At 35.8% G+C, this 18,603-nt stretch overlaps 1 protein-coding gene across 1 annotated transcript in view; it reads left to right on the top strand.

The window, feature by feature from the left end:
- Positions 1-321: 321 nt before the first annotated feature.
- The window catches only part of LOC141462340 (suppressor of lurcher protein 1-like), a 71,512-nt gene continuing 53,230 nt past the window's right edge, over positions 322-18,603 (top strand). Inside the window, exons 1-2 of the mRNA XM_074144129.1 lie at positions 322-548; positions 12,884-13,074. Of these exons, the coding sequence (XP_074000230.1) occupies positions 337-548; positions 12,884-13,074 (403 nt within the window). The 5' untranslated portion in view covers positions 322-336. The remainder of the gene's footprint in view (positions 549-12,883; positions 13,075-18,603) is intronic.

The raw sequence follows: 18,603 nt of genomic DNA, 5'->3' as shown, positions 1-18,603 counted from the left end.
TGTAAATTTAAAAGATTATTGGCGCCTGGAGCTATTTTCAGTGCACTGCCGGTATTCTGACATTGGTCTCTCAGTACAGACAATATTGCCAATCACTGGATAGTGAGCTGTAAGAAGAAGCTCTTAGGAAGAAAAAAATTTAGCGGCCGGTAGCTGGTTTCAAACCCGGGATTTTCGCGTGGGAATCCAGGACTTAGTTTAAATTCTCATTTAAAATTACATATACATTTACTTACTGATTAAAATATAATATATATACCCATAAAAAGATATAATGTCTATATTAATTTCAAATCTAGAAATAAAAATTTGCCAAATCTTTATTGAGAAAAAAAAATGTTTTACTTTCTATTTTGTGCAGGGCCAAGTTGTGACGTGAAAATAAGTAGTGATCAGACAAAAAATGGCAGCATTACTTCGCCAGGTTTTCCTGGACAATACCCGCCGAAGACAACTTGTCAATATGAGTTTATTGCCAGCGGACGCGAGAGAATACAGCTGGTCTTCACAGATTTCTCTCTATTCGCACCAAACGAACTGCCTAAGGAGTAAGTATATGAATTTTTGATAATAAGAGATTATTTTCTTATATGTGAATCTACAATATTAATTAAATGATTGAAGTAATAGAATATATTCGGAAATATCTGGACAGATTTACAATTACAAGCCACTTTCAACTGTGGACTGCAAAACTAATAAAAGATGCTTTGAAAGAAAGATTATTGCCAATTTCAGTCACAATTTTGTATTACTTTTTGCCAAGCTTTCGACCTAGGGACTAAGCATATTCAGGGGCTTGTGCTTGTTTACTTTTATAATATTTTTTTTTACATTTTTAACAACAAAGGTTGGCGTGTCTTTTGTCCTGCATTATTAGGTAATTTTTCTTCCTTACGGATCCAATGAACACCAAAAGCGATGAACACTATTCTACAAAATGTGTTATAGTTTTCTTATTGAGCAAAAAAAAGGAAAATCTCTGAAAATAAATAAAAAATTGATATTTTATGGGCTAAAAAAATTAAATAATTTTTTTCTTATTCTGATATAATTAGAGCAATATGTTGTCAGCTCAGGCATAATATAATGTGCTTTTAATCAGCATCTCTCTTCAAAAAATCATTAATGTGGATGTAAATTTAAGGAAATAAGAAAGTAAAAAGATTTTTTTCAAAAAAAAGCAACTTTTGCAGATATTTGAGAATGTTTAATTTCTTTGTGCTTAAATTTGGGAATATATTGTATTTACAATACGGTCAGCTGGTATAGTGGTATATAATTATGTAAGATAAATAAAGCAAATAACTGTAATGTAAACTTACATATTACAGGGATTATGTTTTGTAGATTACATTTCATCAGGTAGATAAATAATTATGTATTCTCTTGAGTAAAATAAAATAGTACCTGAACGGTACCAGAATATACTATAAGCTATACGAGGCCTTTGAGAAGATAGAACCCGTTCAGAAAACATTAATGGAAAAATAACAGCAGTGAAAATGGTTGCCAAAAAATGAAAGAAAAACCAGGCGAAAAATGTAGTGTAATTGTGATGCGGCAATAATAGCGCCTGTCTAGCCAGCGTCGAAAGGAGTTGATAGAGTTAGCCAATACGATATCTATGAGGTAGAGAACCTGTCCTTAAGGGAGTGGAAAGGCAGATCATTTGGCTAAGAGATGAACAGAGTGCCTAATTCTGCCATTCTTAAAGGATCCTCTGATATAAATTATTGTTCTATTAGGTGCCACGGTAGCCGAACGGTTAGAAGCGAGGCCTGCAAAGCTAATATGTATTGTGGTACTGGGTTCGATTCCCAGTCTTAGGCCTTGGATTTTATTTAATGTTAATAAAAGAAATTTACAGTAAAGTATTGTAATGTTTTTGTTCTTTTACTAAAAACTTCACAACTATAACTAATGCCTGCCACTAGTTAATTTAAATAATATGTGGGTTTGATAAAATAATAAAACTCGCTAAAATTGTAAGTAATAACCTGATTTATTAACACTACCTTTACTCACATTAACATTTACTAGCAACTAACGCTATTCATTACAGTCACCATTTACAACAGTCACAACAGTTTACTGTTACTTACTCACTACGTAACGCCACAAAACTGTTCCACGACTGACCACTGGTCCGCACTGCACCGAATTGCACTAGTCTCTGCTACACCAACAAAGCTCTACTCACTAACTGACTAACCGCCTGACTAGCTAACTTTGAAGCACTCCGCAACTCTGACTCTCTCAAAAAACTGTCACTTCCAAAGTGTCACTCCAAACTAACTTTCCAAGACTGACTCAAAACTCACTCAAAGACTAACTCAAAAACTAAACTCAGAACTGTCTTCTCCAGCTGTGTCTGCCTCCTTTTAACTGCGACTGCCCCACTCCGTCTCTCTCACGCCCACCGGCCGGTCACTGGCTGAGGAAAACACATACTGCCACCACCCCAACTGGGGCCGCTCTCTTCCAGCTCTCTGTCTCGCTCCAACTCCGTCTGTCTCACTCCAACCTGCCGCTCATTGGCTGGAAAACACATACTGCCACCACCTCAGCTGGGGCCGCCCTCCTCCTACTCTCTGTCTCACTCCAACTCCGCCGTCTCGCTCCCACCTGTCAATCACTGGCTGGGAAAGCACATATGCCACCACCCCAACTGAGGCTTTTCTCTTGGCTAGCTTTTGCACAGAGGTGGACCGTTACAGGCTACGGTCACTAAACTCCTTAAACAATCTAGCCGTTTCTTTTCCAGTTCAGGTAGAGACCGGCCTTTTTGTCTACACAGTGGTGGCCTGTTACCGACTTTGGTCGCTTAACCCCTAGAACAATCTAGGCCTTTCTTTTCTCCTAAGGTCAACTTCGTTACAGTATGTTTGCTAGTCGCCTCCGTCCACGACACCTAATTGGTAGTTGGACGTAAAGCCCGCCTGTAAAAATAGGCAATTACTTTACTTTAAATGATAGTCCTATTGTTGCGGCCAACTGGAAGTAAAAAAAAAATGGTCGAGACAGCCGAGTTGGTTCATTTCGCTTACCAGCTACCTCACAAAAAAACATGTTCATGACAAAGTCGAAGAGCGAAGCAGGAGCATGGTCGATGATCAGCAAGCCCTGTTTTTTTTTAGGATCAGCGTATAATGCACTCGGACTGCTAACTCTTGTGCACTTAGTGTTAGACAGAGTGCGAGCTCCTCAGTATAAGGCGTCTTTGTATTAGAAGAAACAGAAGGAGAGAAGCATAGGGTCTCAAAGGCACAAAACGGGGATAATCCCACTTAGAGGAGGTTAGGTTAAAAAAATATGTATGGCCGGCTAAAACTGAAAAGGGACATTTAAATGGAAGAGCAGTGACTCGTTTATCAGATCTCTCCAAAAATTAACTTTACCCAGAAAATGTAAAATAAATTGCTGGGCTTAAGTTTCAGTAGCAATTAGTGGAGAAGAGTTAACGGACAAAAAAAAAAAACATAAATAAATGAGTAACGATTAAAATAAAAATAAATAAAGCAATGATATTTATATAGAACAGATTTAAAAAAAATAAATAAATAACTTATGTAAGTTTGTGTATTTTATATTACAAAGAGAAGTGGGTAAGTCGTGTGGCAAAAATATTGTGGTGCTTGTGTATTGTCAAGTGCAGAGTTTTGCATTATTTTAGTATCCAGTGGTTTTGTGTATATATATATATATATATATATATATATATATATACGAGCGAAATAATTTAGTTAGATTGTGTTGGTGAGTGTATAGTTAGGGAAAGAGAAAGGTTATAAAGAAGGGTCTGGCCGGAAGCAGGGCCTTACAGGTGAATGAAAGTGGGATGCCTAGAGTGCTTTCCCTTAATACCAAATAAAAGGATAAGAACTTCATTTCGTTGCCATCCCTTCTTTCAGGAGGGAAAAAAAGGAAAGAAGCAGGAATCGAATTTTCACTGATAAAACGAAGGAAGAAAAATTAGATTTTATGATTTACTGGGAAAGAAAGAAAAAAAAAACTGAAGAGTTCACATCGAAGAACAGACAGTGATGGAGGCTGATTATAGTGAAGAGGAAAATTTGCTTTTAATTTAACAGTGGTATCTAGAGATGTTTTGATTTTTAGAACTTTTTTTTTTAAATAAACTTCGTAATATTCAATCATAACATCTCTCTATAAAAGAATAACTAAATATTTGAACTTGGCGTAAGATTATTTCTAAGGCTAGAAACATAGTGGAGCGGCGAGCAAAGCGGCGATGATAGTATTCTTCAAATCAAAGAGACCGACGAGCAGCGAGCAAAGAGTCGCACGCACATAGTGACGAGTTTAGTCGCGTTTCTCCTTTCTACGAGACATGATGGAGGAATTATTTCTATATGAAAATTCTTCCTTGAAAAATTGGTGTTTACAGCAGCTTAGAAGCAGGAGCTGCAGCATTCATGATATAAACAGGACTAGACATGAACATGGTGAATTCTATGACTTGTACCAACAACTTCGGGAGCATCCTGACAAAAAAAATCAAAGAAAAACGAGGGAAAAAATGTAGTGTAATTCTGATGCGGTAATAATAGCGCCTGCCTAGCCAGCATCGAACGGAGTTGATGGAGTTAGCCAATACTATGAAGTAGAGAACCTGTCACAAAAGGGCCTCCTCAAGGGAGTAGAAAGGCAGATCATTTGGCTAAAAGAAGCACAGAGTGCTTGTCTCTAGCCTAATTCTGCCATTCTCTGATATAAATGATTGTCCTATTGTTGCGGCCAACTGGAAGCGAAAAAATGGTCGAGACAGTCGAATTGGTTCATTTCGCTTACCAGCTACCTCACAAATAAAACATGTTCATGACAAAGTCGAAGAGCAAAGCCGGAGCATGGTCTATGATCAGCAAGGCCTGTTTTTTAGGATCAGCGTAATGCAAACGGACTGCTACCTCTTGTGCTCTTAGTGTTAGACTGCGAGCTCCTCAGTGTAGGCGTCTTTGTATTAGGGGAAACAGAAGGAGAGAAGCACAGGGTCTCAAAGGCGCAAAATAGGGATAACGCCACATTGATTGACATTCGTATTTTCGAATGTCTATTTCAACATTTAATTACTGACTAACTAGAGTTGAAAGCTTGTTAATTTTATTGCTTAATTATAGATTATTTTATTTATATCTGAGTGCCAACCATCAAATGATTGGCGTAAAAAATCTGCTGTAAGGACCTGAATCTGTCATCATAAAGACTGTTAGTTTTTAGAAACCACTAACAGATTTCTTATCTGTTAATGTAGGCAATCTACTCTCTGATAACTTAAGTAAATGTAGCAAATTTAGGTTTCTAGAGCACACACAATAGGATTTATTCATCAACAAAGCAATAGCTCATTGTTTGGTTGCTTCAAAATGTACAATAGCCCATAAATATTAACCCATAAATAAAAACGCAACTCTTGTAGAAATTGGAACATCATAGAAAAGAAAAACAACTCTGGGTAACAACCAAGAATTTAGCAATAGTGTTGCTTTAGATAAAGAACAGGTTAGCAAAATGTTTTATGCATTCATAGTGTACAGAGAACTTAGCAACAAAAACACAATTATGAATAATATAGGTAAGGTGTTTTGGTGAAATAATTAATTTTTTTTATTCTCTTTCTTTGTTTCATGTTATTATTATTTATATTGTTACAATTTAATTTGCCGCACATATAATTAAAAGTATCGATTCCTTTTAAAGATTCATATTACAAAAGATAAATAGAGCAACGCAAATAACATTATCAACGTTACCATGTAAATAATCAATATCATTGGCTATAAACTAAATGTACATTGCAATATTTTGTGTTGCAGAGGCTGACGGTACGCATTCTCTATTATTTTTATCACAAAATCATCCCGATTCTTCATAATACAAATAGAAACTAAATAAAGTGAAAAAGTTTGTAAATCAACTGGATAATAGTTTTTTTTCAATTTAGCTGAATGTATTTTATTTTTAATCGATTCTAGGTTAGAGTTGGATGAAATCATGTGAAATTAACACTATGGACACACTATCTACTAAATCTTCGAAGTCAATACGTCATTAAAACGCCTAGTGGCCATCTCAACCGCACAATTAAAGAAAATATAAAATACGGAATTCCAATGGCGTAATAATGAGTTGCAGCCATCCTGAAAGGGGTACCATCAAAACTTTCATCAATGCAGTTTTAGCGATTTTTTTTTTTTGGGTCCAGAATTACGGGCGAACATAACTTACTAAAATTTTATTTACAAATTCACAATTTCTGAGTACGTCAAGATGTTTTTTTAAAAACTTTTATGCAGTGAAGGCACCGGTTCGCGCGAACCGTTTTTTTTTTTAAATTATGAATCTTTGGGAACCGGTTATTAAAAATAAATGAATTACTCTGACTTCAGTTTTGAATCGTGCGCCATGCAGTGTTGCAACTGTAGACTGCCTAAATCCGGGAGTCGTACACTATTGCAACTGCAATCTGTGTTGCAATAGTGTACAGAATAGTGGAAAAAGTGGTATTTTTAATGCACAGTGACGTTAAGTGATTTGTTTTCACTCTTAAAAAATAAAGAATAGTATCTTAGATATCACTTCGACTTTATGGAACTGGTTCCTAAAAAATTTTTCAGATGCCATCACGACTTTTATGACACCGGTGAGGGTGAATGCATCGTTGGACATGGATCTTCTGCCAGCTAGTCCACCTTTTCGAGACATCAAATGATTTGGCGATTTCTTAAAACAGCTGAACCCCCCCCTCAAAAAAAGTAATCTTTTCTTTTGGCATTGCTTAAACTTTTTGGAAATTGATTCCATTGAATCCCAATAGCCAAGGTACTACTCCTCTTGATTATATTAGACGAATACTGATTTCACTGGGTGCGCCTAAGAGCGAAAACGCGCTGCTGAAAATGAATGTGTTTTTTTCGTACTTTTATTACTATTTCTATTTATTCAATTTTTCATTTTCTATTGTTAGTTTATGGTGTTTAAAATATACTGAAAGTTCAAAAGGAAACGTAAATAACCTTTTATTAAGCTTCTTTTAAGCTTATTTATAAAGATTAAGGAAATATACATTTGTAACTTTTTATAGGTTTACGATACTGCAATCTTATCTCCTCATTCCGATCCTATTATCGCTACACGAACTCTACAAACTCACATAACCACTTACAGGACTGGCTTTTCAAATGGAGAATCAAAACCAACGTTACGAAATCAAAGTTTATAGTATTTACTCTCAGACGGAAAATCCTACCTCCCATCATCTTGAACCAAACTCCTATACCAACAGTGGACAAAGTACGCTACCTTGGACTGCACCTAGACAAACGGTTGACATGGAATCCCCATACTAGACTGAAAATACAAGAAACTTCTCGCCAGACTACTTGACAAACGTTCGAAACTTAACCTACATAACAAAAGACTCTTATCTAGTGTTACTGCGACCTATTTAGTCATTTGGTCATCGAAGTATGGGGATCGACTAAGCGTTCCAACTCACTACGCCTCCAGGCATTACAGTCACAAATACTTCTTAACGCGCCGTCCTATGTATCTAACCTCCACTATCCATAAGGACCTCAAACATCCCTTTCATTACAGATCTTGCTAACACTCGTTTCTTCAAATTTCATTCCTCTACAGCAGCTCATCCTAACCCTCTTATAGAACACCTATCTTCCTCCACATTACCAGGTAATCCTCTAAGGAGATTGAAGAGAAGAGATGGCCTCGTGATCTATTCTTATCGTGAGAGCAGTATAGCAAGAGCACGTTACTGGAGTGACACCCAACGGGTGCCTTCTCCACTCGTGATTTTCACGTATTTTTTTTATCAGGTACCATATTTGGTTGTTGCAGTTGTAAATTCCAATTAGAAAAAAAGAAAAAACTTCTTATAATACGAATTCCGTGGAACTATTATTTCCTTGATGTACGATAAATGAGGGTGAATGCAGACCGTGAAATTCTCGAGAAAAAGAGAAAAAAAAAACAGACTTCAGAAAGTTGGGAAAGTGGAAAAATGAAAAAAGAAAAGCCTATTAAAACTTTTCTGGACTTTCTTTCTGGAAAGATGAGGAGATACCAACCTGTACAGAGAACTACTTAAAGTGGCCAATTCTTTGGAAAAATATTAATTAACCTGGCAAATTTTTGAGGAATTTCTCGATCTCCTAGTTCTACAAAAACCTTTAAACAAATTCTTAGTCCAGGAAAGTACTTTGAAGCTGTAAGTATACCTCAAAAAAAAAAAAAAAAAAATCAAAATTACTGAGAAGAGCCGAGGTAAACATCACCGCTTAAACGTATTGGTTGGTGGGTTGTTCGTACTGATGAGCTAGTAATTAATTAAGGAATTGCTCTAATGTTTGGTTGGCCTGAACTTGCCAATTAAATTAGTTCGCATCATAACCATGTTATCATAATGACCGCTACCTTAGTATTAAATGGGTCCATAGACAAACGCTGGTTCAGCTCTCAAACGTTCTAAAAGTGGGGCGATAACGTTCCCTTACATTTTAATGTTGGGCAGCAAGTTTTCTGTAAACAGAATCCTCATCATTAAACTTCATACTGTTTGTATGAAGCTTTTGCTTAACTTTTTTTTTTTTGTACAAATACGCTTTGACGATGATGATTTTGGGATGATGTGCAAAAGACATTTCTGTAGTGTACATTTCTATTATATACAGTGTATTTTTTTAATTTTTTTGGCGCATCAACAGCTGAGGTTATTAGCGCCCGGAGCTTTTTCCAGTGCACTGCCGGCCTCCGGACAGTGTTCTCTCGTTACAGACAACACTGTCCATCACCGGACAGTGAGCTGTAAGAAGCTCCTAGGAAGAGAAAATCTAAGGGTCAGCTGCTGGATTCGAACCCGGGACCTCCGCGTGGGAGTCCAGTATGCTAACCGCATAGCTAATCCCTTCCCTCATACAGTGTATTAATTTTGAATCTAGTTTGAGCACTCTGAGACAAAGTGTCAGAATTTTTGAAATTTAAAAAGCAAAGTAATCTCCTATTTTTTTCAGGCAAGGCTTAACGTCCAACTACCAATTAGGTGTCGTGGACGGAGGCGACTAGCAAACATACTTTACTGTAAATTTCTTTTATTAACATTAAATAAAATCCAAGGTCTATGACCGGGAATTGAACCCAGTACCACAACACATAATAGCTTCGCAGGTCTCACCTCTAACCGCTCGGCTATCGTGGCGCCTCATTTTTGAAATAGATTTCTTTATAAGATTACTGTTTATAAATCCACCCTTCATACCGTAAAAATGTGCATACTACCAATTACTTCAGAGCAGCCATAGAACTAAATTTGTCTAGACAATTTTTTACAATTAAAGCTAATGAGCTAATTGAATCTAATGCATTGCACAAATTGTATTTTTAGCCTTGAGTAATTTTATTCAAATGATACGTGAGATTCAAATAGGGTGTGATTGCAGTACATTTCTAATCTATTTAAAGAGAAATAAAAATAAATCGTTAAAAGTTCTTCTCCAAAAATGAGTGTGAGGCGTCTGCTTTTTCGATTTTAGTTTTTTCTGGACTCTCATCAGCGAGTAACAGTGATAACAAGGATCAGTAGATACAAAAGAGTGGAGAAGTTACCAAAAACAGTCTATTCACTTGAGAGGAGAACACGAGGCCACTGTCTTTTAAGACGACTGGTTTGGGTTGTCAGGAAGAGTTCTAGAATTTTGAGCTAATGGATTTGCGCATGATTGCAGTTTGAAATGAAATTTCCTGTATCGTGTTTTGGCGATGAAAAGAATGCTAAGATGTATATATGCAGTATGGTTAGAGACGTAAAATGGAGAGTATGAAAGTATTTTAGATTGTAGCGATTGTAATACTTTGGAGATTGGAGCGTTTGGTTGAACCCCACAGCTCTAATCCATACACCCAGATGGGTTTTAGATCAGTTCTATCAGATCTATCGTCTAAGAGTCTTTCAGGTTTTCGAAAACGTCGAATTTAGTTCTGTTTTAAGTCTAGTGTGAGAATTCTAAGAAAGTGTTCGGTCTAAGTTCAAAAAATAAGGATAATAAGCAAACTAAAGGAATAATTTCTTCAGACAATTCCACAATTTTAGACAACTTTTCTTCAAATTTTTGTTGGTTCTAGCCGTAAAATTCTTATAAATTTTACGAGGGTCGTTTGAAAAGTCCGTGCAAAGTCAGAGAGATAGCACCACTGGCGCGTATCGAGGTTATGTTTAGTTAGTAGCATCTCTTGGAAGAACACACACCAAGTTTCAGCCAGATCGGTCTATTTCTTTGTGTTTGGCATTCGTTTGAATCGAGGAAGTCGAGTGATTTTCAAAAAATGGACGAAAAATATACATTATGGTGACTCTGCACCTTCGATTAGAACAGTTTATAAGTGGTTTCAAAATTTTCGGAGTGGCTATATGGGCACAAGTGACGCTGAACGTTCTGGACGCCCTGTTGAGGTTACTACTCCAGAAATCATTGATAAAATCCATGATATGGTGATGGATGACAGTAGGTGCGTGAGATTGCTAGTGCTGTGGGCATCTCGAATGAACGGGTACATAATATTTTGCAACAACATTTGGACATGACAAAGCTATCCGCAAGATGGTTGCCGCGATTGCTCAAGCTTGACCAAAAACGAAATCGTGTGAAGTGTTGCAAGGACGGTTTGCAGCTGTTCCAGAAGAATCCGCAGGACTTTAAGCGTCGTTTCGTCACTGTGGATGAAACATGGATACATCACTACACTCCTGAGACCAAAGAACAATCTAAACAATGGGTTACCAAGGGGGAATCTGCGCCAAAAAAGGCGAAGACCGTTCCTTCGGCCGGAAAGATTATGGCGACTGTCTTTTGGGATTCGCAAGGAATAATCCTCATCGACTATCTGGAAAAGGGTAAAACTATTACAGGTGCATATTATTCATCGTTATTGGACCGTTAAAAACCGAGCTGCAAGAAAAACGCCCACGATTGGCCCACAAAAAAGTCCTTTTCCATCACGACAACGCACCAGCTCACACCTCAGCAGTTGTGGTCGCAAAATTAATGGAAATAGGGTTCCAACTCGTTTCACATTCCCCCTATTCTCCAGACTTGGCTCCCTCGGACTACTATTTGTTCCCCAATATGAAGAAATGGCTGGCGGGAAAAAGATTTTATTCAAACGAGGAGGTGATTGCAGAAACGAATGGCTATTTTTCAGACTTGGACAAATCCTATTATTCGGAAGGGATCAACAAACTAGAGCAGCGTTGGACGAAGTGTATAAGCCTAAAAGGAGACTATGTTGAAAAATAAAAAAGGTTTACCCCAAAAAATTAAGTAGTTTTTATTTTTGCACGGACTTTTCAAACGACCCTCGTACTTCCCGAAAAAGGAAACCATGTAAACAGTATCAATTTTGATGCCCGGAAATCTCTGTGCTTCATTTTTCACACGAAAAATGCTAAAAAGTGACAGCTTTTTTTGATAAAGCTGACAGTGATGGGTCGGCCATAGAATTCATGGAAAATAGTGTGTCGCTTTGTTTGACGATAAAATTGAGATAGTAGATAATTGATAATGGTTAATTTTCCAATTGGTATATTGTTGAAGCGGATTACAAAATCTTTCACTTAGTGCCACCACATTCTTATAATTCCTATTACTTATTTTTGTATACTCACAATCATAAATAACATTTCTAAATTAGTTCAGCCTACCTTAATATTTACTTATGAATGAGGTTCCTATTTTACTATAAACTAATAATTGTATAACGTCCAAGTGACATAATTGGCGCTGTGCATAGCTAATAATAATTATTTTCACTTCATTTCAGACGTCTTGGCCAATCGTCTACAATATACATACTCTTTTTTTTTAATTCGACATCTTTCTTAGGCAAGAAATTGATTGTACAAGTGGCCAGTCATCATCATCATAATCTATTCCCCTTCTACCGCGTCAGCAGTGTAGGGGCCTTGCATAATCTTTTCCATTCGGCTCTGTCGCTGGCTAGTTCCTTACTTCTTTCCCATTCTATTCCTCTTGATGTCAGACCGGCCCTCACTTCCTCCTCCCATGTTCTTCTAGGACGGCCTCGACGTCTTCTTCCCTCCACTCTGGCCTCATATACAGTTTTCGCCATTCGGTCCTCCATCATTCTTGTCTCTATGGCCGGTTGAACACCCAAGTCTCTTCTTACTGTTGCATTTCTAGCTCTATCTCTTCTAGTCTTCCCTATAACTTTTCTCAAATAGCGCATCTCCATCGCTTGGCTTTGGCTCTTCAATCTTGTTGTAAGGGTCCAGGACTCACTTGAATACGTTAGAATCGGGAGAAATACAGTTTTGTAAACAGAGTCCTTCGCTTGCGTGGAGACTTCCTTTTTCCCAATGAAGGTGTTTCTGGTTGCTTGAAAGAACCTTCCTGCCGCACCAATTCTTTCTCTTATTTCCAAGTGGCCAGTACTTTTATATGATAGTAGATGCTTTTAAAAAATATCCATCATTGCAAAAATATATAAAAAATAAAATAAGTAGATATTAAATAGTGGTCTCTAGTTTTACAGGAGAAAACAAATTAACATTGCTGTCTTGTTTTTGAAAGTATATTTCATTCCTTTCAGTTCTTGAGGATAAATATATCCTTACTATCCAGACAGCTATTTGTCCTTTATCTTGACATGGACAATTTCTACCGCTCACAAGTCAATTTAACTCAATATTAGAACTTTTTCAATTTTCAAGTTTTCTTTATGTAAAGTTTCTTATTCGTAGACATATTATCTACAAATTTTTGTAATTCCGAAATTTAAAAATAGTTTTTAAAATAAAGTTATATATACTTATAGAGTAATTTTGATATAGCTGTATAGGTGCAGACAACTTGGTTGCCTACGTGATGTTGGACAACCGATTGGAAAAGATTGACACATATTGTGGAGTACAAGTTCCGAAAGCTGTTATGTCGAATGGCCCAAGATTGATAGTACATTTTGCTGGCACATATTCATCTAGACACGCCCGTGGATTTAGGGCTAAATTTGCTTTCACCACAAGTAAGTAGAAATTTTTCTTAAATTATTATTATTTTGTATAATATGGTGTGCTTCAACATCTGAGATTATTGGCGCCCGGAGGTTTTCTCAGTTTTACTGCCGGCTTCCGGACAGTGTTCTCTTTGTTACCGACAACGCTGTCCATCACCGGACAGTGAGCTGTAAGACGCTTCTATGGAAGAAAAAAATCTAAGGGCCAACTGCTGAATTACTTAATTATAACCATTAATATGTTTAAATAAGTAGTGGAGAGGGGGGGGGCTCATTTGAACAGAATTTACATTTTCTGTTACAGAGTGCACAGAATCGTATTATTGAACCTTTTTATTTTGTTTTCTACAACTTTCAAGTCTTCTTAACAGATCTATATCAATAAACAGTTGGTACTTTACATACATATCTATATTTTTTTAATTTAAAAGTTTTGTGTCAAATGTTGATATCTGCCCCACTGGTGGGGTACCTTTGAACACAATACAAAATGGAAAGAAATGATATTACTTTACTCTGAATCGACCTTCTATCAGTTATTTCTCTCACTACTACATTACTTTCTCTTTTAAACCACTGAAATCTAGTTCAAAAATCAAGAATGACTCAGTTCGGGACGTTGTACCCGAAGTGATGATGGGTTTAGGAAATTTGAACAAAATATTCGGTTTGTTGCGCTTCTTAATGTAGGTTCGGACCACTTTCCCCTTCTCTGCGATTAAACAAAACAAAGTCACAAACTTGCAGGTCGGTAGGGCGGCACATTTTAACTGTGATGTTGAAATGTGGCCTCTCTCTTTCCATAAAAGAAAATATAATATCCAACACTTTTTGCAAGCAAATAGACTTATGTAAATGCTAGATTTAAGAATACGAATTCCAAATGATAATATGGACTAACAATACTTACACCTTGTCCACTACAATCTTTACAATACACTTCCAAAGCTGCACCAAAAATTTTACTTCCACCCTTGCAAAATATAACATTCCTCAATTCTAACTTTACAAACAATGAAAACGAAGGGAAAACTCTGTCAATTATACAACAGGTCTACCACAACATATGGAGAAAATTACCAATAATAAATGTTTTAAGTATTTGGCGAGAAATGAAAACTGTTCAAAAGTGCCCCCTCTCCACTACATATTTTTCGCATTACATTAGATCTAGTTAATGAAATTAGTGATTCCTAAGGTTCATTTTTCTTTTTCTTTCTACGTAAAGATTCTTCATTGTTAGTATCGAGTTAAACTACTCATACAGAAAAGAAATGTTCTTAACGTTTGAAAACAATTCCTGCAGCATAATTAATGATCTCTTCTTTTCCCAGAAGTTTTACCATTGTAATACTCAGCTGTGTTGTTAGTTGCTGAAAGTAGTAAGTAGCATTGGGGAACATTCTGAATAAAGCATCACTAATGTAGTCAGTTAGAAAAGTATTCACAACAAGTATCAAGCCTAATTTTTTTGAATCAAACTCAAATGAGTTAGACAATGTATGGAGTCAAACGATTCAATCACTTTTCAACTTTGATTTGAGTAACCTCTTCTTATCTCAAGGCTCACTCCTTTGCAAGTTCTACTTGTTCTAATAATAAATAAAGCTAGACTTGTCTTAAACCACCTTTATAACAGAAAATCCATTAGAATTAGTTAAATTTAAACAGTGTTTATTTCAAATTTCAACATTTATTCAATAAACTAACGAACGACTGAAGTAACAGTTTTTACAACAAAATATTTTATTTAGATTAAAAAAACAAAAACAAGTACGATATCTCGGACTACATCTTGACAAACGACTAACATGGAACCCCCACACGAGACTCAAACGAATTGACCTCAATCTGAGGTAAAAAATATTGAAAAGACTACTCGACAAACGTTCAAAAACTTGACAAAAGAGAGGTGGCCACTGAATCGCCCCCTGTGTCGTTATAACACGCCCATCAAATTTCCTATCAAGATATCTCTTTACATGCCTGATGGTGTTATATCGACACAGGGGGCTATTCAGTGGCCACCTCTCTCACCGGATTTGACACCTATGGACTATTTCCTCTGGGGATACCTGAAAAATAAGGTGATTATTCATAACTTTTTTCTTTCTTTTCTTATTTCTGCTTACCTAAAAGCGTTTCTAAATCTAGGTGTATCAGAATCAAGCCGGAATTGCATCTGTAGATGAACTAAAGCAGAGAATAATAGATACCTGTAACTCGGTTAAAGCCGAATCTATTTCTTTGGCAGTAAGGGACAGGAAAGTGCATGTCTATGCATCTCTAATGGTGGAGGACATTTCGAGCATGATCTGTAATATTAATGAGGAGTAAAATTTATAATAAAATAGTACTTTTCTTCTTATTCAATCAAAAAACCGTTATAATATTATCATTTTGAAATTTCTTATAAGAATCATGTTTTCATTCATAACTTGTAAAATATCGCTCACAGAAAAAAACCGTTCAAGTAAATTTTTCTTTAAAAAAATAGAGGAATCTATTTCTGAAATAAAAACCGCACCTTCCTATTTGAAAAAATGAAGTTGGTGCCTGTATCTCGCTTCTGGAAGCACCGAAAAAAATTTACAAATTAAATTTGGATTCCTATCAAAAAACTAAGGGAACACGTATTTTTTAGTTTTTTTCTAGCAATCTTAGTTTCCGAGAAGAAGTCGTTATCCATGTAGCTTGGGACACCCTGTATATGTGCATGTGTATTTGCGCTATCCTTATCACTCATCTCTTTTGCTTATTGTATTGCATACAGTTGCATAATAAATAAACAAATTAAAAAAAAAATGTCTTGCTTTTGGAGGTCAGACAATTGAGACGATCGAGGCGAAAATTAGGTGAAGGTTTTACCAAGGCAAGCAATTGTTGAAGATTGCAGTATCATGGCAACCAGGTGTTAATATGTGTTTTCTAGAGGGCGTATGTATTTTCCTAAAAAATAAGAAAAGCTGCGAGTTTCACTGTTAAAAACCTGCTCATAATATTTTTCAAAGTAAAATTGGGAAGAAAAAGAAAATAAAATTACCACAATAGCCTCGTTCTAATCAGTAACCAATTAAAGGAAAAAACAGGAATTTGAAATTCATTGAGTCAAATCAAATTAAATCGATCAATTTTTATGTAATTGAATTAAGTCACTGAATCAAATAACGCGTTCTTTGAATTTTATAGTACATTATTAATACTAGAGATGAGAGGTTTGAATTTGTAGGAACCAAACTTATAGATCATTTCAAACTCGTGAGTTTGATACTTCAATACTGGCGTTTCTTGGTTCTTATCGCTCACGCTAAGTGAGATATTTCTATACATCCATTGGGGGTAAACTGTCCAACAAAATAATAATAAATTAGACACCAGAAAGTACAGATAAAAGTTGATTTTACTTACCTAAAATATCCCAAATAGAGAACTAGATTAGTATACACTGCAAATATATGATAATTATAATTCAACATTGACTATTAAATTCCGTATGTTGTATTTGTATATTATAGTATATTGAATGACCTAAATCTGGCATGTCTTTGTGAAATTCCCTTCAATTAATTACGTATGCTCATTGCGTACAGAATGTAGTGGACTGCGTACTGGATGTTCTATATCAGTGGCTATCTTGACTCACTATCATCCTATAATTAATAGGCATAACTAAATACATGCTACCCTAACTGCCAACTATTCTACTTATTACTAATTATAGTTATTTATATTCCCGTATACCACCATCTTACACCTTCTCAATGTAACTTTTTACCCGCCATCTTTTTTTTTTCTATTGGTAAGTTTGGATACTAAATAAATGAGATATTGTTCACAAATATATTAAATAAATTTAACTCGTGCGCTGCCTGTTAAAAGTTTCTACAAGTCAAATTTTGGTTCTCTCTATTTTCGTTTATTATTAAATGTAAATTTTTCTCGTTAAAACTTCGTTATTTCTTTTCGTTTAAATTGTGATGCTATGCTAACAAGAGTATTAGAGAGGAGCTAATAAGAGTAATAAGAGAATTATCAATTCAGTGAAAATGGGGCAGAACAATATTGTTGTTCCTTTAACAAATAACTTTTTATAAAAAATTGTGGTAATAATGGTAAAGAAGCGAAGTGTTTTAGGTCTATACAATCTAAAACAGGGTACACAGGAACCTCTTATGCTTTTGCTGTAACAGTTATTTTAGTCTGAAAAATCTGTTCTCTTCAAATGAAAAACTTTCCTTATATTATTAGATAAGTATACATCAGTCAAGGGACTTAGATATTTAGAACTTTTCTGTACACACACCGATATCAAATGTACAATTGCAAAAGCAGCACTACAAAAATGGCAGATACATTAACAGTAATGGTAATAAAGGGAGATTCTATAAAACTATGGTAGATCAGTTACCTAGACAACCATGGTTTATAAGGGAACTGTCATTAATAAATGGGTTACGACTATAAGCAGGCTGAGAGCGAACAACGAGGTGTGCGGCTCGTATCTTCACAGGATCAACAAAAGGTCCTCTCCTCTTTGCGTAGATTGCAATGAGGAGGAAGATTTCAAACATATAATAATGATATGTCCACGTTATGTGGTAGAAAGGAAACGAATGTTTGACGACGTATACAGGTATTTAGATGCACCATTTCGCTACGAAGTCATAATATTCTCCTCCAACATCTATGTGCTTAAGTCTACGAGTATAGCAGAGCTAGCAATGAAATATGAATGTATTTAAAAGTTATAGAATGAATGCAAGGAAATGATTACAGAAGGAGAACGTGATTTTAATTTCGGTTAAACTATAAGGATGGCAGGAATATAGAGGACTGATCCATCCATTAGTTGTAAGGTTTATGTAAATAGTTGTAAATAGTAGAGGGATGAATGTGTGAAGCAAAGGCCAATGCCAAAAAAAAGAAGCAAAAAAAACTTATCTGTAGTTTATAGTTTTGAATTTAATTAAATATACACAGAGATTGTATTTCTAACGTGTGGTGGCTAAATACTTTAACATCTTTACAACTTTGAAGTTCACATATTGAGTTATGCTTCACCTTCTCACCCCTTAAAGTGGCAATGGCATGCACTAGAAGATGAGTATAATTGAAACAATGTTTCTTAACTTTCCAATTCCTTACTCTCGGATTTTTTTGTTTTTTGTTATAAAGATGACCGTAAAAGAGATAGATACAAAATTACGTAATAGAAATGTAGCATACTACTCCGCCATTCATGTTGCCTGAATTGATTTGTGTTAACATGAAGACTTCTTATGCATCTTATTTTTTAAATTCTCTCGTTATGTCTTAGTACTTCGTTCTTCTCATCTGCCTGTGACTAAAACTTCTACTTTTCGAAACCCTGGAGTTTACAACATCTATCAACCAAATGTACTTACATCAGAACTTAAACATTCCAGTTCTCTTGTCCACCATCACCTTCCAGATCATCCTCAAAGGCGATTAAAACGCCAGTGGTCTCGTGATTTTCTCTCTTCTGAAGAGATTAGTTTTTGCCTTTTTTTTTTGGCA

Source organism: Rhodnius prolixus, unplaced genomic scaffold (assembly GCF_049639745.1).
Source record: "Rhodnius prolixus isolate KJV_2025 unplaced genomic scaffold, Rpr scaffold_36, whole genome shotgun sequence".
NCBI lineage: Eukaryota > Metazoa > Arthropoda > Insecta > Hemiptera > Reduviidae > Rhodnius > Rhodnius prolixus.
This window is presented reverse-complemented; position numbering and strand designations above follow the sequence as displayed.